Source organism: Pan paniscus, chromosome Y (assembly GCF_029289425.2).
Source record: "Pan paniscus chromosome Y, NHGRI_mPanPan1-v2.0_pri, whole genome shotgun sequence".
NCBI classification, from domain to species: domain Eukaryota; kingdom Metazoa; phylum Chordata; class Mammalia; order Primates; family Hominidae; genus Pan; species Pan paniscus.
The window spans coordinates 38,581,683-38,603,774 of NC_073273.2; the positions used below are offsets into that span (position 1 = coordinate 38,581,683).

Consider the following 22,092-nt stretch of genomic DNA (forward strand, 5'->3'; position numbering starts at 1 on the left):
TAATTTTAAATTCGGAAACGCAGAAATATTTGTGATAATGTTTTGAGAATGAAGGTATTTGAATTTTAGCACTAGGAAACCCTTTGAACGACGGTGTAAAATCTGGATATTTAATCTGGTTTCGCTGAGAGTTCAGAGGGAAGAAGTGTTTGTAAAACCACGTATATGGCTATTAGTTAAAGCCAGGAATCTAGTACTAAGCTTTTTTTTTTTTTTTTTTTTTTCCCCCCTGCCTGTCTGCTGAATCTGGACTAGAGGGAGGACTGAGAATTTGGCCAAAAAAAGTAACTCCTTCTAGGGCAAAAGACTATTTCCCACCCACTGCAGCGCCTGTAAGTTGTTACGAACGTAGGACAACTTTGGTGTAGTGGTTCCTTCAGTAGGCCGATCCCCCTCAACCCTCATTCTTTTGGGCAACCAAAAGAGTCTTTCACAATCCCATGGCTAGGCTGGCTTTGGGGACGTAGTATAGCACTGGTTAACCTAGGTTGCAGGGCGCCCAGAAAAACAAGGGACCTATGCCAGTGTGCGTTAAGGGCCTAGGTCCCCCGGTAGGTGTGTTATCACCAGGGTCATTCAGTATATAATTGTTTCATTGTTTCGTGAAAACAAGGGACCTATGCCAGGGTGCGTTAAGGGCCTAGGCCTAGGTCCCCTGGTAGGTGTGTTATCATCAACGTCATCAGTATGTAATTGTTTCATTGTTTCTTCATCCTGTGATGCTAAAGCCGTATGCTCATAAAGCGCAGGCACACTGGTAGAAAAACTAGAGGGGTCTGGGGTTCCTAGGTGAACCCCAGCAGCCTAACCCTGTCAAGCCTGTCGAGCCTCTGGCTGGTCACACGTGCTGCGGAATCCACTCAGCTTTCCTCAGGTGCAGTCAGGTCCATCCTGCAGAGGGACCTTCTGCGGACCTGTTGTTTCACCTCCCTAACCTGAAGATTGTATTCAAACCACCGTGGATCGCTCACATAAAATGGTCACTGCGCCTAACACCTGGGATCCCGTAACCCTTATCTATCTTGGCTTCAGAGCGTTTTTTGACTAGTTCCAACTTTGCTGAAGCTTGTCAAAGGTAGGTGACGGCTAGTTGGAACGGAAAAATTTTACGAAACTTCCTATTCTCGGAAGTAAAAGGGAAGAGAGAGTGCTTAAGGAAGAAGGGAAGTTGAGGGTGGGTGAGGAGGGAGCGGGAGTTAGTGGTAGATTGTTACTATGTTTAAGATTTCCCCAAAGCGAAAAAGGTGAAAGATATCTTGCTAGATCCCTAGAATTCGAAGACACTAGGAGAGGGCGGGGATAGCAAACATCGCGCGAATTTTGAGAGCCGCTGGGACTACGTAATCCCGCGATCTTATGACTAAACGAACGCGATTTAGGGAGAAGTAACGGTAGCGATAAAGGGATTGGGTGGTGGTGGTGGAGGGGTGGAGCCAACGATGACGCACGTCGCGCGTGCCGTCGTATAGCTGTGGGAGGGGCATATTACCGCGTAGGTTAAGCAGCGCGCATAATAGCTGTAGGTCTGGTGTGAGAGTTCCGCTATTCGGTCTCACACCTACAGTGGACTACCCGATTTTTCGCTTCTCTTCAGGGATGAGTCATGTGGTGGTGAAAAATGACCCTGAACTGGACCAGCAGGTGAGTCAAAGTAAGCCTGCCGAAGCTTTCTACGGGACCCTTTACTTGGCCTGACGGTTTGTGGCGCACTGCTAATTGGTTTTTCAGTTTCACTTCTGGTGGGTTCGTGTGTTATGTGACTGGGACTCTAGGGAAATGGGGAGAGAAACTGCATGAGACCATGACAAGACCACGTACGGAAGGGACCGGGCGATGGCAGTAACGTTAATGGTAGTGGTTACGCTGGTATTCTGGTATAGTACTGGGCCTCACGCAATGGCGGCTTTTGTGTTTGCTTGTTCCGTGGAGACGCGCATGTGCGACCACGAACCCGTTTGTGAGAGGGGGCGGGGGAGCGAGGCGGTTCGCAAAAGCGGACCGTTTTTATGTCCAGGGTGAGGCTCTCATCAGGCGCCCCTGACGTATTCGCTGTAGTGTCATTGTTAAGAAGAAAGTGTATTCAGGCCACCCAGTTTGTGTAGCGAGAAGAAAGAGTAGTATGGTCTTTGTTCGGGCAAATGGCCAGAGTCTTTGTGTATACGATTGTGTGACTGGGCAGCGCTGTGTTCCTTGAGCAGAGGGGCCAGGCCTGTGGAATTCTTGAAGACGAGTGACTATAAAGCACAACGTAACAAGTATCCTGTATCTTGTTTCTGGTGGGGTCCCGTAGCCACGGAGCAACCGTTGCCCGGGTGCTGAGCGTGCCGAAACTGGGCTTCCGGTATGGAAAGTTTTGTGACGCAGAAGGACCGGAAAGGGATGGTGGGGAGGGTAGGGAAGGATGGCTGCCGCGTGCTTCTCTTGACCCTGTAGACATAATGGAAATTGGACGCCCGCGGAAAGACACCACCTGGAAGGTTAGAGATGCAGCATTGCCCTACACCCCTTTGTTAATTCAGTCACTGGACAGCCGCCTAGCCGAGAGCTGTGCGGTTTTTATATGGTATTGTACCTTTACTTTAGGCGATACATGCAGAAGTCGTCCGGTAGAAAACTAACCTCGAATGTTGATTAGCGGGACAGGTTATTTGTGGTTTACTTTCTTGTTATCGCCGAAGGATTGTTGATATAGGTTTAACTCTGTTTCCATTAAGGACAGATCCTTTGGAAGTTTGGGCGATGAGGCAGAAGATAGGTGGTCTACGTGTTAGATCAGGCTCGTTTTCTGTGTCAGGAACCTACCGCGCTTTTGCGTTTGGCACTCCAGTCGTTTGCAAGCTTATCCCTGCATTTCTGTCTCCCAAGTCTAGGGGAGGGAATGAATAAAGAGCATACTTTTTTTTTTTTTTTAACCAAAAAATACCGTCGGAACTTCTTAGTTGTGATTAAAGCTTCGTGATGCTAAATGATTTTAAATTTTGCTGTTAGGTGTCGTTTGAGGGATTTAATGGTCTGCCTTTGAAGGTTATTTTTCCACTGACGACGTATCAACGCCTGCAATTTACTGAGACTTGACGTGTTAAATAGATCACAGAAATAGAAAATTAAGAGCCTGGGCAATACACATTTATGTTTTCTATGTAATTGGCATCCATTTAACTCTTGATAAACCGTGCTGTCTAGTTAACTAGAATTAAGTAGTAAATTCAGATGGCAAGATTTTTAAGTACTGTAGTATCTTAATTGATGATTCATGTAATGTGATAGTGTCTTGAACTTATATATGTAAACTTTCTACGGCATAGAAAGTTTGTGCAAAAAGGTGACCAAGGTGCTCTTGGCATTGGTCTTAGCGTGTTTTTTTGAAAAAAATCTATTTTAACGTACGTGGTTTTTTCCCCTACCCCCGCCACCGCTTCAGAGTTGTTCTAGGTAAGGTATTATGCTGAAAGCCCTTAAAGCGAAATAACCTTTTTTCTAGTTTTAAAATCCATCAGTATAAGGAGGCAGGAATTGAGATTGGATATGTCATTTTAGAAACATTAAATACGAGATGTTTTGCTTTTTAACTTCGTAACCAAAGACCTCCGAATTTGATGTTTAGAATGGGAGAAATAAATGCTACCATCTTCATAAAGTATCGAACATTAAATGACAACAGCTGTGTAAAGCCGCGTAGTACTCAAAACATAGTGAAGTTTTTTTTTTTTTTTTGAGCTTTTGATGTTTAGGAATTTATCTGCATTTGAGCTTTTGATGTTTAGGAATTTATTTGCATTAAAAATAGTTGTACCGTCTTCAGGGCAAAGATAAATTAAGGAATCTTCAAATGCTTTTAATGGCCATTTATTTTTAGGGTTAGAATATCAAGAAAACCACTGTCATTGGGAACATTTCACTATCATGACTGTAGCTAAATTGGATGTTGAAGTTACTGAGAAATTGATGGTAAATTTTTTTAGTTAGGAAAGTTTTCACTTTGGAAAATTGTTAAGGAAAATTTGTTTTGAATTAATGAATTTCAACTCATTACTGTGAAACTGCTGGTATTCAGCTGATGCCATTTGCATTTGTCATGGTTGGTATCTTTAAAATTTGGCAGGTAATGCCAGGCCGACATGGCAGCTAAGTTTGTGGTACAGGATAAGATTGGAATCTAGGTCTCATTTGTCTTTTGTGATGTTATCTGTTCTTGTGTATCAGCATGTGAGCTATTGATATCTCTTCTAGCTTGTTAATCTGGACCTGAACTCTGAAAAACAGAGTGGAGGAGCAAGTACAGCGAGCAGTAAGTAAAACTTTTTTTAAAAATGGAGTGTTTATCAGAGCTTAATGTTAATATCTTACTGGACTTGTTAATTTTAAATTTACATTTTTTTCTTTTCAACTTGACTATATAAAAATATGAGATATTTTGGTGTGTCTGGGTAATAAAATACACTGTTTACCTATGTCTGCTGAAAATACAAAAGATTATCCTGGTGCTGTGGTACGTGCTTGTAGTCCCAGCTACTCATGAGGCTGAGATGGGAGAATTTGCTTAAGCCTGGGAGGCTGGAAGCTTCAGTGAGCTGAGATCAGGCCACTGCACTCCAGCATGGGCGACAGAGACCTTGACTCAAAAAACAAAAAACCAAGAACCTTAATGTAATACACATTATTTTTAGAAAAGCAGTGCCATTCATTTCTGGCCCAGCATGGGATATAAGCCCGTCCTTGTGAATTGACCTGCATTGTGTTAAACCTAATGAAAGAACTTTAACCTGTGCATTTATGTGCTACACCTACTGCTGTTGACGATGAAGAACCTAACATTCAGTGATAAAACCAAGCTCATCTGATTTTAAGGTGATGAGTTAGCTATATTCCTGTGAAAGGAAATTAGTTATAAAGACATTCTTTTGAAACACTTGGTCTTGTTTGTTTTTGGAAGATTGGGTGAGGTTAGTATTTGGATAGGAGAGTAAGGTTGGTGGTTATTCAGTAGTATCCTTGGTTTGAGTCCAGGTTTCTTACTGTTGTTCAACAAGGAAAGTAGTTGGTACGCTTTGAAACAAAACAAAACAAAACACTTTTAAGTTTTATAAATTTATTTCAAACTTCGTCGTTATATGAACATTACAGATATTTAAATGGTAGAGACATTTTTGGATATTTAGTTAAATCCAAAAGTAGGAGGTTTAGTTCAAATTTGGATTTTTGAGTAACAAAATCAGGTAGTCAGTTAAAGTACTGTCTACTTCATAAGTTCTTTTACTTCTTAATCATAGACTGGCTTGTTGATTTAACTTAAAACACTTGATTTGTTTTCCAGATCATTTTCACTTTCCAACTTTTCATGTGTTTTTATGGTATCACTTTAATCTACCAGTACAGAATTTTTTTTCTTTTTTTGAGACGGAGTCTCGCTCTGTCGCCCAGGCTGGAGTGCAGTGGCGCGATCTAGGCTAACCCCAAGCTCCCCCTCCCAGGTTCATGCCATTCTCCTGCCTCAGCCTCCTGAGTAGCTGGGACTGCAGGTGCCGGCCACCATGCCCGGCTAATTTTTTCTATTTTTTTTTAGTAGAGACAGGGTTTCACCTTGTTAGCCAGGATGGTCTCGATCTCCTGACCTCGTGATCTGTCCGCCTTGGCCTCCCAAAGTGCTGGGATTACAGGCGTGAGCCACCGTGACCAGCCCAGTACAGATTTTTTAAAAGCCTCTTACTGGGTAGTTAATTTAGTATAGCACATAAGAGTCTTTTTTTTTCCTAGTAGGCTTTTATACTGGGGTAATTACCATGTTGAATGGTCAGTGTTGATTCATGAAGCAGTTATTGGAAATAGATCTTTTTAAAAGATAATTGTTAGATAACCACTACTAGCTACTGAAATATTTGCGGTTTGCAATGTATTTTAGAGTAAGCATTTTTTCCGCTCATCTTGCAAAGTAGTTTATTGTATAAAATACAGGTTTTAAAAGTTTGTTTTCCAGGACCTATTTTTTAATAGACATTTTCTAAAAGCAGTATCTTGGCGATGTTATAGGCTTCTAATTTTACGTTTTCTCTTTTAGAAGGGCGCTATATACCTCCTCACTTAAGGAACAGAGAAGCATCTAAAGGTACGTCTTTAAGGCAACTTTGTAGACCTAACCTTTAGCAGCTAATCAAAGCCTAGGGAAGAAATTTTAGGAAGTCTGTAAACGTTTTTTGTCCCCTCCTGTGCCTCTTTCAGACTGTCTTTAAGAACTAGCACTTTCTGTTTTTGGAACAGTTTGTATAATGTTGAATGATGGATAGTTGTTGTTTCCTTTGGCAAACTGAGCCCAAAGAATCTGGGTTTTGTATAGTGGTTTATCTGTTTGTAAACATTTATGTTTTGAAATTGGAAACCAGTGTATTTGTGGAAATGCCTTACGTAAAAGAAACTGTGTAGTGATAAAGTCCTGCTTGCTGCTGTCTGGAAAAGTTAGCACAGCAAAAGTGGGGTTTTTTTTTTTTAGACTAGTTAACAGTTGTTAAGATTACCACTTTTGGCCACATCCAATAAGCTGGTGAGATTGTCTGGTTTCAGCCTAAACAACTTCATTTGAAAGGTGTTGCATGAAATGCCTTAAAACACTTAGGATGGTTTACTATTAAATTTGTAATTTAGAAAAGTTTAATTGGGGTGATGTTTTGAGTGCTGCGTATACATCAAAAAAATTCTAGGAGAAGGAAAGGTCGGAAAAGTATTTAAAACCAAAAGGAAAGAAGGTAATGATAAAGGGGTGTGGAGTGGGTTTGTATTTCTATGTTTAGTCTGTAGCCTCTGTAAGTCTGTTTATCAGAAGACCACTTAGCTAATGATTGTATTCTTTTTTCAGAATAACTGGAGAATTTCTTTTATCACCGGTATTCTTAGTATTGCATCTGGCTGGAATTGCATCAAAGGTTTATTAACTGCCTTAAGGAGAGTTGGCAATATTTTAGTATTTGAGGGGATGGAAGAGATCTTAAACATCTAACTTCCTAAATCTGGGAAGTACAATCGATTTAGTACAATAGATCTAGATTGAGGAAGTACAATTATTCATTTGTCTAATATTGGAGATTTAAAAGCAGGGGAAAATATAACTTTATTAACTTGTAACTTTAAACATTCATTGAAATGTTTGAATTTAGGTAAGTGTGTGGTTGTGGAGTGAGTTTACTCTTGTCATTTTTTTTTTTATCAGTTTGTAGACATGGAAAGTAGGCAACAATGAGGGTTTTTTTTTTTTTTTTTTTAACACAAGTATACCTTATTCTTAACGAGCATATTAAGATTACATAGTTACTTTTGGACTTTTAGAATTTGAGGCTATTTTAGAGGTCTGGTAGAGCAAAGTAGACAACATGGAAATTCCTTGTTTTGTATTGACCACTTCCATTTAGCTGATCTGTTTCTTTTTGGTGTTACTAGACAAAGCTAGATTTTAAAAGATGAATTAAGATGCTCAGCTAACTAGTCCTGTTTATACTATTGTTGATAGACAGCAAGTTGACTTCTCCAGGTTCTTCATTGAATGAGTCCTTGTTTACTATGATGCTTGCTACATACAGTTGCTACATACTACTATACTATGTATGAGTAGTTTTTGGTCATAAACTGCATAGAGTTGGAGCTTTTTTTTTTTTTTTTTTTTTGAGACGGAGTCTTGCTGTGTTGTCCAGGCTGGAGTACAGTGGCGCGATCTCAGCTCACTGCAAGCTCCACCTCTTGGGTTCATGCCATTCTCCTGGTCAGGTTCCTGAGTAGCTGGGACTACACGTGCCCGCCACCATGCCCGGCTAATTTTTTTGTATTTTTAGTAGAGACGGGGTTTCACCGTGTTAGCCAGGATGGTCTTGATCTCCTGACCTTGTGATTTGCCTGCCTTAGCCTCCCAAAGTGCTGGGATTACAGGTGTGAGCCATCCCTGTTTTAATCCATCTGACATATTTCTTCTGATTATGTAGGTCTCTTAGTTCAAGCTTTTCTGTAGGTAACCCACAGTCCCTGAGGTAATCTTTTACTTAGCTGGGACTTCCCAAAATGTGTATTATATATAGCATATGTTAAATGTTTAGGTTTAACACCTTTTGTATTATTCAAGATTTGTCAAGGATGGGACATAACTAAGAAACTAACAATGGGCTTGCACTAGCTACAAGTTCAGCTTAAAAATTGGGAACTTGGAATCCCTCTTAATCAGTCATAGCTTAAAAAAAGACTCATCTTAAATAATTTAATTGGAGTAGGTTTATATTTCGGATATTTGACATTTACACTTAAAAATGAAAGAAAAAAATTGTTATGATAGTATAGTATTAATAGCATAGCTATGTTACATGCAAGCTACCTTGTTCTCAGGTCATGAGATTACTTTGCTTCATATAATAATCTCTGGTGGAAGAAAACATTAAAGCTTTTAACAGTTCTGCTTATGGGACTTGTAGACCTTTGGTCCCACAAAGATAACATAAAGTAAGACTGCATGTGAAGGACTTCATATTTTGAAAGATGCAAATTATGTAAAAGTCTTGTCACCTTCTGATTTTTGCTTTTTTATTGAAGGATTCCATGATAAAGACAGTTCAGGTTGGAGTTGCAGCAAAGATAAGGATGCATATAACAGTTTTGGGTCTCGAGATTCTAGAGGAAAGCCTGGTTATTTCAGTGAATGTGGAAGTGGATCAAGGGGAAGGTAAATCTCAGCTTGTGTGTGTATAGAGTAGAAATTTAGAAATTTTAATTTGGTAGGTTCTCATTCTTCATACTTTCAGTGGTCAAGCATGTCTTTAACAGATTACTAATGGATTTAAAGCAGAATGTTGGTTTACTCATTGTTTTGTTAGCAGTAAGAGGTCTTTATTAATTTATTAAATTAGATGAATACGGTATTTGACACAGTGAAATCTGTTTCAACTTAAATGATACTTAAAGCCTGTCTGTGACAGCTTTAAACACTTCATTTTTGATGTGTGTTATAAGTTGATCTTAAAAACCTAATGGCTGTATTTAATCCTGTTTTCTGTTTTTCACAAATAGGAGTAAAACTCTAAAAATATTCTCTTGTCACATGTCTGCTTTCATATAAAGGAGAAATTCAAGTGTTATTCCTGCTTTCCTACTAGTAAATATATTTAGATGATACTATTTTAAATGAAGATGTAAAGTACATAACTAGTTATAAGTATCTAAAAACCTAATTCTTAGCATGTGAGGTCTAAGCTGTGTGATTTTATAAAAATTTTTATAATTTTCTTAAAAATGAAGACATAAATTACAGTTTAAGTACTGGTTAATTAGAGGGCCTTACTTCACATGAGAAACGAATATTGAATTGCCAGTATCTTTGAAGGGTGGTTGTGTTCAGTAATTCAACTGATACCCAAGTACGTTTCTAGAGCGATGATAATCTAACATGGGCTAAATCATGTACTTCTGATTGCTTGTGCCATTCAGATTTGGTGATCGTGGACGGAGTGACTATGATGGTATTGGCAATCGTGACAGACCTGACTTTGGCAGATTTGAACGGAATGGACGTAGTCGTTGGTGTGACAAGTCAGATGAAGATGATTGGTCAAAACCACTTCCACCAAGTGAACGCTTGGAGCAGTAAGTTTTTGAAATGTATGTTAATTGTTGTGAAATTTATTGCTTAGTATAACATGTATGTAATAATTGTTTGATTTCAGAGAACTGTTTTCTGGAGGAAACACGGGGATTAACTTTGAGAAATATGATGATATACCAGTAGAGGCAACCGGCAGTAACTGTCCACCACATATTGAGAATGTAAGTTTTTTGTTTGACTCTTAAAGTTATTAATGCAAACCCATTGGATTATGAAAAGAAAATTAATGTCATTGTTAAGAATAATCCTGGAATTAAAAATTTACCAAACTTATGAAGCATCCATTATTTTTATTTTTTTATTTTTTGAGACAGATTCTGTTCTGTCACGCAGGCTGGAGTGCAGTGGCATGATCTGAGCTCACTGCATCCTCCTTCCTGGGTTCAGGCCATTCTCCCACCTCAACCTCTTAAGTAGCTGGGACTACAGGTGCACACCACCACACCCAGCTCATTTTTGTACTTTTAGTAGAGACAGGGTTTTGCCATGTTGGCCAGGCTGGTCTCAAATTCCTGATCTCAAGTGATCTTCATGCCTTAGCCAGGCTGGTCTCAAATTCCTGATCTCAAGTGATCTTCATGCCTTAGCCTCCCAGAGTGCTGGGACTACAGGCGTCAGCCACCATACCTGGCCTCCAAAAACTTTTTTCAATGTAGATTAAACCCAGGCATTTTCTTAAAAAATGCCATGAATCTTTTACTGAAATCATAGCATCTGTAAACCAAATCAGACAGTTTAGTTGGTTACTTCCATTAATATGTTAGTATAAAACAGAAATTGCGACAGATACAGCATTTTATATCTGCTATGTTTACTTCTGTATTTACTTGTATTTGATTAACCTGGTTAAATTCTTGGCAGTTTGGCGATATTGACATGGGAGAAATTATCATGGGGAACATTCAACTTACTCGCTATACTCGTCCTACTCCAGTGCAAAAACATGCCATTCCTATTATTAAGGGAAAAAGAGACTTAATGGCTTGTGCCCAAACAGGTAAGCTTACTCAACACAAAGTGAAAGTTAAGAATACCTGATCAGACTTACTTTAAAAGTAGTATGTTCTGAAGGGGATGTCCGAATCCTGTGTTTAGCATTTGAGGCAGGTAAAGATTAGCTGAGGATGTGTCTTTTTGTGTATATCTTTGGATCCTTGGGATGAAACTAATGTTTTTATCTGGACATCTTGAGGAAGCTTACGGCAAAATCTTCTTAAAGAAATAGAACTGCGTATTTTGCAGTTAACTCCACGGGAGTTAGCAAACTGCAGCCTTTAGGTCAAACCTAGCTCTTGTTTATTTTTCAATAGCTGTATTGAAATATAGCCATTGGTTATGTCTGTAGCTGTAGAGGTTAGCCAGAGATGTGGCAGAGAGACTGGCCTGCAAGAGCCATGTAGCTCTTTACAGAAAGTTCACTGACCCCTGCTTTACCTTCCAACAGTATGTAGTGATTACAAAGAAATGTTGAACTGAAAGTTGGTGGCACTTTTCAGAAAAGTGGTTGTGTTTTGTACAAATTGAAATACATTGTTTAAAAATAAAGCACAGTAGTCACTTTGTTTGCCATATAAATTTACTGTAACTTCCTAGAAAATTGGAAATAAAGTAAGAAAAATTTTCTTACAATTCAAGGGCATTTTGAACACTTTGTCATCTGTTAATATTCAGAAATGATAAGCCAGTGTTTTGTTTTCAGGATCTGGGAAAACTGCGGCATTTCTTTTACCCATACTGAGTCAGATATATACAGATGGTCCAGGAGAAGCTTTGAAGGCTGTGAAGGTAAAGGTTTTGTTATAAAGTCAGACATTTTTGTTTTAAAAAGCTTTGCAAAGCCCTGTTGACTTTTCTGACGGATGCCAGATATACCTTATTTTCATTTTTTTTTTTTTACCCCTTTCACCCACTGAAAATAAGTTACTTTTTTTTACCCCTTTCACCCACTGAAAATAAGTTTGTAGATGTAATCTGCAAATTATAAAGAGAAAGTGATGAATTTTTAAAAACAATTGAAGTTTTGGGTTATGAACTTAAAATTATATTTATTTTTTAGGAAAATGGAAGGTACGGGCGCCGCAAACAATATCCAATATCCTTGGTTTTAGCCCCAACAAGAGAATTGGCTGTACAGATCTATGAGGAAGCCAGAAAAGTAAAATATTCATTTTAGTGATTATTGCTTTTCTTATTTGTCAAATGATGTTGTTATAGTCACTGACATGTTCTTTGCTTAAAGTTTTCCTACCGATCTAGAGTTCGTCCTTGTGTAGTTTATGGTGGTGCTGATATTGGTCAGCAGATTCGGGACTTAGAACGTGGATGCCACTTGTTAGTAGCCACTCCAGGACGTCTAGTGGATATGATGGAAAGAGGAAAGATTGGATTAGACTTCTGCAAGTATGTCAGTTTTTATATATGGGGTGCATCTATTTCTGTATTAAAAGTTGATTACTTTTGTTGTATTTTACTAGCACTGCTTTAACTTTAATAATTTAATTTTCTACATAGTTTTGAAAATTGCAGTTAACGGTTTGGAAAGAGTAAGTGAAATTTTATTTGAGGCTCTGAGCTTCATTTTAACAATCAACATGGGTAATTCGGTTGTCACCTTGAGCATTTTATCTCATGATTTTGTGTGTGTGTGTGTGTGTGTGTATGCATTTGTTGAGTATGTGTCAAATTGTGACACTGCAATAGTTACTACTTGAGTTACTATATTAGTGCAATTAATTACACAACTATATATAGTAATTAGTTTCTCAGATCTAATAATCCAGTATCAACTGAGGGTTTTCGTAATAGGTACTTAGTGTTGGATGAAGCTGATAGGATGCTGGATATGGGATTTGAACCTCAGATACGTCGTATAGTTGAACAAGATACTATGCCACCAAAGGGCGTTCGTCACACCATGATGTTTAGTGCTACTTTTCCTAAGGAAATACAGGTACTGTTTGACGTTTGAACTTTCATTCAGAACATTTGTGTTTATTCATTATCTTCAGATAATTTATGTATTAAAATAGGTAATTGAGTATTTTTCTCACTGTTTCAGATGCTTGCTCGTGACTTTTTGGATGAATATATCTTTTTGGCTGTAGGCAGAGTAGGCTCTACCTCTGAGAACATCACACAGAAAGTAGTTTGGGTGGAAGAGTTAGATAAACGGTCATTTCTACTGGACATTTTAGGTGCAGCAGGTAAATTATGAATAAGAATAGTGTCAGTTACATGTAAAGATAATCTCTTTACATATCTTCTGGCCTTTCCCGTCTTTCTAAATATGGCTAAAACAATGCTTACATTAATTGGCTCTGTTTGCATGCATCCAAGATGTATTTTAGCACAAGGACTAGAATTAAGCCAGTTAATAATTTAGATTAAGTAGTGATGCTAATTCACTGTGAGTAAACAAAGCCTTATAATTTTTCAGGGACGGATTCACTTACTTTAGTGTTTGTGGAGACCAAAAAGGGAGCAGATTCCCTGGAGGATTTCTTATACCATGAAGGATATGCTTGTACTAGTATTCATGGAGACCGGTCACAGAGAGATCGAGAGGAGGCCCTTCACCAGTTTCGCTCAGGAAAAAGCCCAATTCTAGTGGCTACAGCTGTATGTATATTTTATTTTTTAATTTATCGTGTGGATAGTGCTTTTTTTTTTTAATAGAAGTTAATTTTTCAGGTGGCAGCACGAGGACTAGACATTTCAAATGTGAGACATGTTATCAATTTTGATTTGCCAAGTGATATTGAAGAATATGTGCATCGTATTGGCCGTACAGGACGTGTAGGAAACCTGGGTAAGGGGTTTGTTAGACAGTTCATTTTTTTTTAATTGTGATGCATACAGCCAAGATTTGACACAGAATCTGAAAAATAGAATGTTTATTTTTGAGGTAAAATTTCATATCAGATTAATCAGCCAAGTAAAAGTTTTTCTTTCAGTCTCTTTGATTTGGTTATATTACAAATTACAATGTCATATTTTAGTTTCTTTCTTACTATGTTTTATATAGGAATATAAGAATACTCCGCTACTTTATGGAAACTTCATGTACTTTTTTTGAACACTTTAGGCCTTGCCACCTCATTCTTTAATGAAAAAAATATCAATATTACAAAGGATTTGTTGGATCTTCTTGTAGAAGCTAAACAAGAAGTGCCCTCTTGGTTGGAAAATATGGCTTATGAACACCAATACAAGGGTGGCAGTCGTGGACGATCTAAAAGGTACACACTGTTTCGAGCCTTCACTCTTGTTATTGCTTACTAGGGGCAAGAAGCTTTCAGAGTTAACTTAAAAGTGTTAAACAGTTATTTTCAACAATAATAAACATTTTGGGCAAGGGATGATTATTAGAGAGGGTGACAAGGAATTAAGTGTTAGGTCCTTACTCCTGAGTCCTTTAGTTAGGTCCTTACTCCTGAGTCCTTTAGAAATACTGTTAGAACACATTGGGACATTAATGGGATGGTTCCCATTGGAACATAATGGAATTGAACTGAAAAATCAAATTGGGAATTGCAGAGTTTAAGCAGGAATTTTCAGTTTAATTGAACTTTGTACTTAACACTGCCATGCCATATTTTTGCTTACAGTAATAGATTCAGTGGAGGATTTGGTGCCAGAGACTATCGACAAAGTAGTGGTTCCAGCAGTTCTGGCTTTGGTGCTAGTCGTGGAAGCAGCAGCCGCAGTGGTGGAGGTGTTTACGGCAACAGCAGAGGATTTGGTGGAGGTAATGTTAATTTTTCTTTTAGGAAGGGCTTTTTGTTTTTCTTTTTTTGAGATGGAGTCCCACTCTGTCACTCAAGCTGGAGTGCAGTGGCCTGATCTCGGCTCACTGGAAGTGACTCTCCTGCCTCAGCGTCCTAAGTAGGTGGGATTACAGGTGCGTGGCAACATGCCCAGCTCATTTTTTTCTATTTTTAATAGAGGTGGGGTTTCACCATGTTGGCCAGGCTGGTCTCTACCTCCTGACCTCATGATCCACACACCTTGGCCTCCCGAGGTGCTGGGATTACAGGCTTGAGCCACCGTGCCTGGCCTAGGCTCTTTGTTTTTCTTACGAGTTCTCTTTTTCAAAGCATAATTCATTGGGGAGATTTGATTTCTGAGGGACACAAAATCCAACCCTAGATTTCTTTTACTGGTTTTATGTTAAAGTACTTGAGAAAAAAAAGGTATTAACGAATGACTTAATTTCTCTCTCAACATTTTTCTTGATAGGTGGCTATGGAGGCTTCTACAGTAGTGATGGATATGGAGGAAATTATAACTCCCAGGGGGTTGACTGGTGGGGCAACTGAATCTGCTTTGCAGCAAAGTCACCCTTACCTTTAAGAAGCTAATATGGAAACCACATGTAACTTAGCCAGACTATATTGTGTAGCTTCAAGAACTTGCAGTACATTACCAGCTGTGATTCTCCTGATAATTCAAGGGAGCTCAAAGTCACAAGAAGAAAAATGAAAGGAAAAAACAGCAGCCCTATTCAGAAATTGGTTTGAAGATGTAATTGCTGTAGTTTGGATTAAACTCTTCCCCTCCTGCTTTAGTGCCACCCCAAACTGCATTTATAATTTTGTGACTGAGGATCGTTTGTTTGTTAACGTACTGTGACTTTAACTTTAGACAACTTACTACTTTGATGTCCTGTTGGCTCAGTAATGCTCATGATACCAATTGTTTTGACAAAATAAATTTACTAAACTTGGCCTAAAATCAAACCTTGGCACAGAGGTATGATACAACTTTAACAGGAGTCATCAATTCATCCATAAATATAAAAAGGAAAAAAAACTTCAGGCAGTAGTCTGCATTAGGACTGTTTGAGTTTTGCAGACTTGGGGTTGGGAGAACATCTTAAAGCATTAAAGCATAGTTTTTTGTATGGCCAACCTTACTAAATTAAGTTCTGACTTGCTCACTCTATCCTGGATAGGCACTTGGAAACTTACACTCTTTAAGCCATTCCAGTCATGATGAGGTGGAATGTATCAATATACCAATTAATATTTTTGAAAGAGCTCTTCTAGGTTAATTTAAGTAAGTACAGCAATTTCTCATTTAATGTTGAGGGAGTTTATTCTAACCTAGGCAAACGGCATGCTATCACAAGAAAGGTTTAAAGCTTTGATAAAATGGGGGAGATTTAATCAGTTTTTTTAATGCCTGCTATAAAAATTTGAAATATTAGAATGGCCGACCATGGCAGTGACCAGGCCTCACTACAGGCCTGGTTGGATTCTGGTCTTTAATGCATGCTAGTGTTGATGTTTTTTGGTCAAGAATGGTTTAAACAGGAAGGATTATGCAGCAGGCTTTAATTTAATGTAGATTCATACTGCTCTGTTAAAGCTGCATTGAAATGTTAAAATGGCTTACACTTGCAGACTTTGCAAATCTTAAGACTAACAAATCCTTGAAATCACACAGGTTGCAAATACGTACTAAACTGCACAAGGTGTGTGTTCTATATGTGCAGTTTTAGCGTATTTTAGTTGCATAGGTTTCCATGGTATTTATAGTCTCTTGTGCTAAATTTGGCCAAAGATGATTGTCCACCACTAAAAATGCCTCTCCCACTTGGAATTCTGTACTGATTTTGTGGCCAGATGCAATGATCTTTAAAAACAAATCTTTTCAATGGCATAAGAAGTTGACAAAAATTAAAGTGCAATAGATTTTCAAGTGTATTGTGCCTTGTTCTAAAACTTTTAAGTAGGTGCACTTGACAGTATTGAGGTCATTTGTTAAGGTGCTATTTCAATTAGTGTAGGTTTAGACTCTTGTACATTTCTCCCATAACTTTTTACAAAGTATTTTATTGCACATGCAGAGAATTTTATATATATATGTCTTGTGTGGGTGTCCTCGACCTTCCAATCTTATTTTGTCTCTTGGAGATTGTTGAATGCAGCCAGTGAAGAAGTAGATTCCTAAATTTTATTGGGGACCATGGTATGGTAGTTGAGAAGAAAACTATTTGCACACAACAGATTTTAGATACTTTTTGCTGCTAGTTGTGTAATATTTATTGAACATTTTGACAAATATTTATTTTTGTAAGCCTAAAAATGATTCTTTGAAAGTTTAAAGAAACTTGACCAAAAGGCAGTACAAAAAACACTGGCACTTGAATGTTGAATGTCACTGTATGTGAAATAATATATTTCGGGGTAGTGTGAGCTTTTAATGTTAAGTCTGTTAAACTTGAGTCAAATTAAGCAGACCCGGCATTGGCAATGTAGCTGTAATTTTCTGACAAAATTTAAGACAAAATTGTCAACTTGAAACTAAAACATGCCAATGATATGCTTGTCTTAAGATATTAATGAAACACTTCTGAACACTGATAGGAAGTGTCCACATCCACAAAGTTTCTCTTGAGTTTTGTTATGTGTTTTGTTTTGTTTGATTTTCAGTGATTGTCTGGTATATTTACAGTCCTCAAACGTGGTTATTTCTGTCAGTGACTTAACATTCGGTTTTATCAGCCAGCAGTATTCTTCAGTAAATAAAGAATGGAATTGCTGAATGTAATCATTGAACCTCGAGTCACTGTAAAAGTTTAGTAATTGCTTATTGTATTAGTTTTAGATGCTGGCACTGCATGTCCTCTGTTTATTCTGATTTTACTAAAATAAAAAGTTCAAAAGTCTTTCTGCTGTCACTTGTAGCTTAATGTTGAGTTGAAGATGAACTTGTGCTCTTAACCTGAAGATTGGAAATCTGATTTCTTGGCTAACTACCAAAGCTGTTTGTGAAATACTGTCCTGAGGCTAGAAGTACTTTGCCTTAATGATGAAGGTGGTAGAAGGTTGGAGTTGTGAGGCAGGATTTGTATTCTGACTGATGTGAATCTAAAAGGTCTATACATGCAGCATATATTGCATTTTGGTCTAAGCAACTTAATATGAGTGTGATTGTTATTTTAAGCATTTTTGATGTGAAAGATGGCTGAACTAAATGAATTGGGTAAAAAGTCAGTTGCCTAACAAATTACTTTTTGATTGTAAGTAGTTACTTAAGGTCAAGAATTAATTGGAGTAGGTTAATGATAGCTGAGAATCGCATAAGCACGTTTTGTCCAACTTCTTTTTTCTGGTGGCTGACAATCCTTTTAACACATTACAGCAGTTAGTGCTGCTTAACAAACACGATAGGCAAACTGGTCTAACGTGTTAATGTTTGAAATAGGTTTTTTTTAAGGAAATCAAGAACCTCAGTGTCCCTTTGTGTCCCCTTTTGGCAACCAACCTCAAACTGCAAAGGATAAGCACTATCCTTTTAACAGCACACATAAGCTTTAGTCTAATAAACTTGGTGTAAATGAAATTACAGTTTTTTTAACTCATTTTTTGCACTAATGTTAACATTCGTGAGATGGAATTACAATGTTCCTTAGATTTTTAACATTGTGATAGCTGTGTGGAATTCTGTTGTGTAAATAGCACCTAATTTCTAGTTTGTAGCAGCAACAAACTATTTTAATACGATGGTAAACGCCAATGCTCCTTCGTGTCTTACCTGTTTTCAGTAGGTACTACTGGTTTTCAGAAGTATTTATGCCGTTTTGCAGTTGGTCTCAGTTTATTTGTGGTTGCTCTATATTCTCAACATTACTTGGTTTCTTACACACCTTATATATGTAAGTAGGTGTGTTATTTTAATTTGTATTTATCATCCTGATGACGATTGATACGACACGAGCTGTGTTGAGGTTCACGCAGTTAAAAAGAATTTGTCCTTATCAATTACAGGCACACTTAGTAAATGATCTGATTTTTGGGTACTGCTATCTCCCGATAAAAGATACAATGTAGGTAAAATTGGATTTGCAATTAAGTTGTTCAGATTGGTTGATGGTAATACAGTTTAGTTAATAATTTACTATTGATATTTGAAGATTAGTAAATAATATTTGTAGAACACATACTATGTGGAAATTCTGCAGTGAACTAGCCAAATAGTGACCAAATTAAGGTAACTTTTTCTAGCAATGGAAATGGTCTCCCATTTCCTTCCCTCCTGCTCAGGTGATTTTTAGGTGTGATTTTCCACTGAATCATTGTATTTGTCTTCTCCAGGACTGAGGGCTCAGAAATTGAATGTGCTTGTGTTTGCGCACAAGTGTGTGTATTTGTCTTTTGAAGACCACAGTGGTCTAATGTCCATTTTTAGGAGTATGAGTTCTTTAGATTCAGAGAATAATGGATCAGTCAGGATCTGAGTTCGAGCAAGAAGTACAGCTGGAATGATCTCATTCCTATTGGACAAATGAAGTGGATGCATCTCTACAGCAGTCACGAGAAAAGTTAGACAAGCCTGTCCTGCAAGAAAATGTGAACTTGAAATGGTACTGATGTGTGTGCTATGTAGCAGTTCTCTGTATGAAAAATGAGCTTTTAGAACTTTGAAGACAATAACAGTATGTTTACAAAAAATGAACATATTCACAATGATGCTGTTATTTAATAGTTGCAAGGGAGATGAATAGATTTCTATAATGAGATACTATGTATTTGAAACAGTAAAAGTTCCTGTATCCCCCTCACAAAGGGTGTGTGACTGGGGAGTGGCTCAATCCTTAAGTGTCTCACAGCTCCAGACCTTAGGGGGAGCATGCAGACAGGCAGGTCTTGGCGAGCGTGGGCTGTGACCCGTTGTGTACAGCTCTTGAAGCCCAGTGGGCATGTCGTACAGTGTGTTCTCCAGGTTTTGCCATCTGCAGGCAGCTTGTGCTAATCAGCTCAGTTAGACCCTCTGCCTTATTGCAAGGATAGAGGACTTTCTGTGTCCTGGATTCTTGTCTTAGTGGACCAGAAAAATCAGATCACATGTGGGCTTGGAGAGTGAATGCAAGGTTTTATTGAGTGGTGGAGGTAGCTCTCAGTAGATGGATAGGGAGCCAGAAAGGGGATGGAGTGGGAAGGTGGTCTCCCCTGGAGTCAGGCTGCTCAGTGCCTGGGCTGTCTCCTTTGACCCCCCTCTATGGAATTTCCCTCAGCATGCATGTCATTCCACTGTCAGTGGCCTGTTGCCATCTGTGTATTCTGCCAGTGTGTTCCTCTTGATGTCCAGATGTTTGTGTGTGTGCCTAGCATGGTCTTGGGGTTTTTATAGGCACAGGATGGGGGGCATGGGAGGCCAGGATGGTCTTGGAAAAATGCAACATTTGGGTGTGAAAACAGGAGTGCCTGTCCTCACCTAGGGCCGTGGACATGAGGTTGGAGCCCTCTCAAGGACCCTGCCCGTCTCTACCCAGCACTTCCTGTCCTCTTCTTGTATCATTTTTCCCCTCTGAAGAGGTACATGTAACTGCCATAAAAATATGGAGACAACCAGTCTTAGCTGCTTCCTGCTGATGGGGCGTTGTTTTTGGGAAAATAGATTCCTCCCAGACAGAGGTCTAAGGGCTCACATTGAGGCTCTGGTTGCCTGTCTGGAGTTCGATGACCTCTATATGTGAGAGGAAAAAAAAAACTTCATAAGGTTAAGTATGCGTGCATTAAATGTGTATTATACAAGGAAAAATTTAGTGCTAAAGATTACAGAGATAAGAAATGAAATATACTAACAACAACATTGTATCCTTAGCTGTTCTACCCTGGTGAAAGAAATTAAATCTTGTATAGGGTCAGTTAAACTTTAGAAGAGAGGTAGCTATTGTAGCCATATCTTTAGCAATTAACAAGTGTGCCCTGCCTGGAAATTCTGGTGTTTGTAGTCTTGTGTGGTGGTCATTAAAGCTTCTGCCTCTTTCTTGTGCCTCCCTTTTTCTATTGTAAAAGACTGAGGTGGTCACTTTCAGGAGGTCCTGTAATATACTACCTGGCCCCAGGGACTGTTTCTCCAACTTTCTCCTAATATCAGGGGCTGCCTGAGTTATAAATTTATCCTTTAGGATTAGTTGTCCCTTGATTGAGTCAGGAGATAGAGAGGTGTACTTTACCAGGGCCTCTCTTAGCCTTTCAAAGAAGGCAGCGGGATTTTCATCGAATTCCTGGTTAGTCATGGACAGCTTAGCATAATTGAGAGGCTTGGTCTTCATCCTATGTAAGCCTTCCATTATGCACACCAGAAAGTATCTCCTCTTCCAGCCTGCCATCTCATGACTGGGATCCTATTTAGGGTCATTCACTGATACTGCTTTTCTTCCAGTTGGATAATATTTGCTCCCTTCCCTGACGCTGTATGTGATGCAAAGCTCATCCCCAAATCTGTCTGCTGCTTGCAGAGTGGCCTGCTTCTCAGTGTGCATCAGGATCTGATTCCAAAGTAACATAACATCTTTCCAGGAGAGTTCAAATATTTGGGTGAAATTCTGGAAATTTGCTTTAAGTTTTATAGGGAGAAGGGGACCTGGACTTTACTGGGGCCAAATTCACTGGACATCTGTTGGAGGGGCAAGAGTGATAACTGGGGCTTGTTTAGGGGAGGGATTTCTAGGAGGGGGCAAGTGAGAGGCTGAAGCTCGATAGGGAGGTTGGTGTGGACCCAGAGGAGCAGAGCTGGAGAGAGCTGGCTCCTCTACTGGGGGTGCTTCTGGGACTCAGATCTTTTAATTCCCCTGGGCTTGCCCCTTCCAGCCTTCCCTGAGATGGCAATCAATCCTACACTGTTGGCAAAGTTCTGGATTGCCTTGCAAGGTATAGAAAGCCTGCATATGTGGGACGCAGACCATATGTCTTCACGTCTATGAAAAAGTTCCAACTGTCAGATGGTATAACGGTGAGTGGTTCCTTCTTGGGGTGAACCCAGTTTATAATTTGTCCAAACCTTTGTGCAAAGGGATATGAGGCATTTTTGCTCCAGATTCTGAGGGTCAAAGCGGTCTCAATGGTTCAGGACACACTGCAGAGGAGTAGAAGGTGGGGTTGGTGAAAAGAGCTGGTTACCCATTCTGAAAGACAGGAAATTTCTCATTTTCTTTCGTCAGTTTTGCTGAAGCAAAAACTCAGGGTTTGATGGAGAAAGAAAGCTAGTGCCCTCCCTTTTCTTCCACCTCTTATCCCTGAGTCTCAGGGACCTTGGCAGGTGCTGGCCACAGGTACCAATGTGGTGTGTTCCCATGAAGCAGGGAAAATCTGGAGAATAGGAATTAACCACCCTCACCTCTGCCTCCCTTTCTCCCTGCTGCTGGCAAACTTTGAGTTCCCTGGGCCTGTTTATGCCATGGAGTATGGTCTTCTTCCATGGGTTGACGGTTTAGTCTACAGGAACTGATCCTACCCATTTACATTGTGCCTATGGCCTGGCTTTGGATCCCTCCAACCTGGTCTTTCTAAGGTCTCAGCCTGAAGCTTGGAATCAGGATTGGGACTGAAAAGATATTTCAGGGACTGTTTCTATTTAGATAGTGTCTCAAATGAGTTCTGCTGAATTTGGTTATCAGCCAGCAAGGGATTTCCTTTGTTACCTTCCCTATCAGAAATAGTGTTGGGAAGAGGGAG

At 39.1% G+C, this 22,092-nt stretch overlaps 1 protein-coding gene across 5 annotated transcripts; it reads left to right on the forward strand.

Moving 5' to 3' along the window:
• Nucleotides 1–660: 660 nt before the first annotated feature.
• Nucleotides 661–17,297, forward strand: DDX3Y (DEAD-box helicase 3 Y-linked). Of its 5 annotated transcripts, none has more exons than XM_055107199.2 (18): nucleotides 661–1,075; nucleotides 1,595–1,641; nucleotides 4,231–4,288; nucleotides 6,056–6,103; nucleotides 8,560–8,689; nucleotides 9,451–9,606; nucleotides 9,687–9,786; nucleotides 10,487–10,622; nucleotides 11,325–11,410; nucleotides 11,682–11,780; nucleotides 11,865–12,025; nucleotides 12,431–12,575; nucleotides 12,684–12,828; nucleotides 13,062–13,243; nucleotides 13,316–13,433; nucleotides 13,710–13,863; nucleotides 14,233–14,372; nucleotides 14,864–17,297. In XM_055107199.2, the coding sequence occupies exons 2-18, from the start codon at nucleotides 1,597–1,599 to the stop codon at nucleotides 14,941–14,943; spliced, it is 1,983 nt and encodes a 660-aa protein (XP_054963174.1). In that variant the 5' UTR covers nucleotides 661–1,075; nucleotides 1,595–1,596; the 3' UTR covers nucleotides 14,944–17,297. The 5 variants fall into 5 exon arrangements, with proteins under 5 accessions (XP_054963174.1, XP_054963175.1, XP_063458131.1 ...); XM_063602061.1 differs by lacking the exon at nucleotides 661–1,075 and adding an exon at nucleotides 6,848–7,908 and having other exon boundaries at nucleotides 1,533–1,651; XM_055107200.2 differs by lacking the exon at nucleotides 661–1,075 and having other exon boundaries at nucleotides 1,357–1,641.
• Nucleotides 17,298–22,092: the final 4,795 nt, after the last annotated feature.

Excerpts from the sequence above, each read along its gene's own strand:
- DDX3Y (XM_055107199.2), top strand. The coding sequence starts at position 1,597 with ATGAGTCATGTGGTGGTGAAAAATGACCCTGAACTGGACCAGCAG. Across the intron at positions 1,642-4,230 it reads ACCCTGAACTGGACCAGCAG|CTTGTTAATCTGGACCTGAA; the intron begins GTGAGTCAAAGT and ends TATCTCTTCTAG. Across the intron at positions 4,289-6,055 it reads AGGAGCAAGTACAGCGAGCA|AAGGGCGCTATATACCTCCT; the intron begins GTAAGTAAAACT and ends TTTCTCTTTTAG.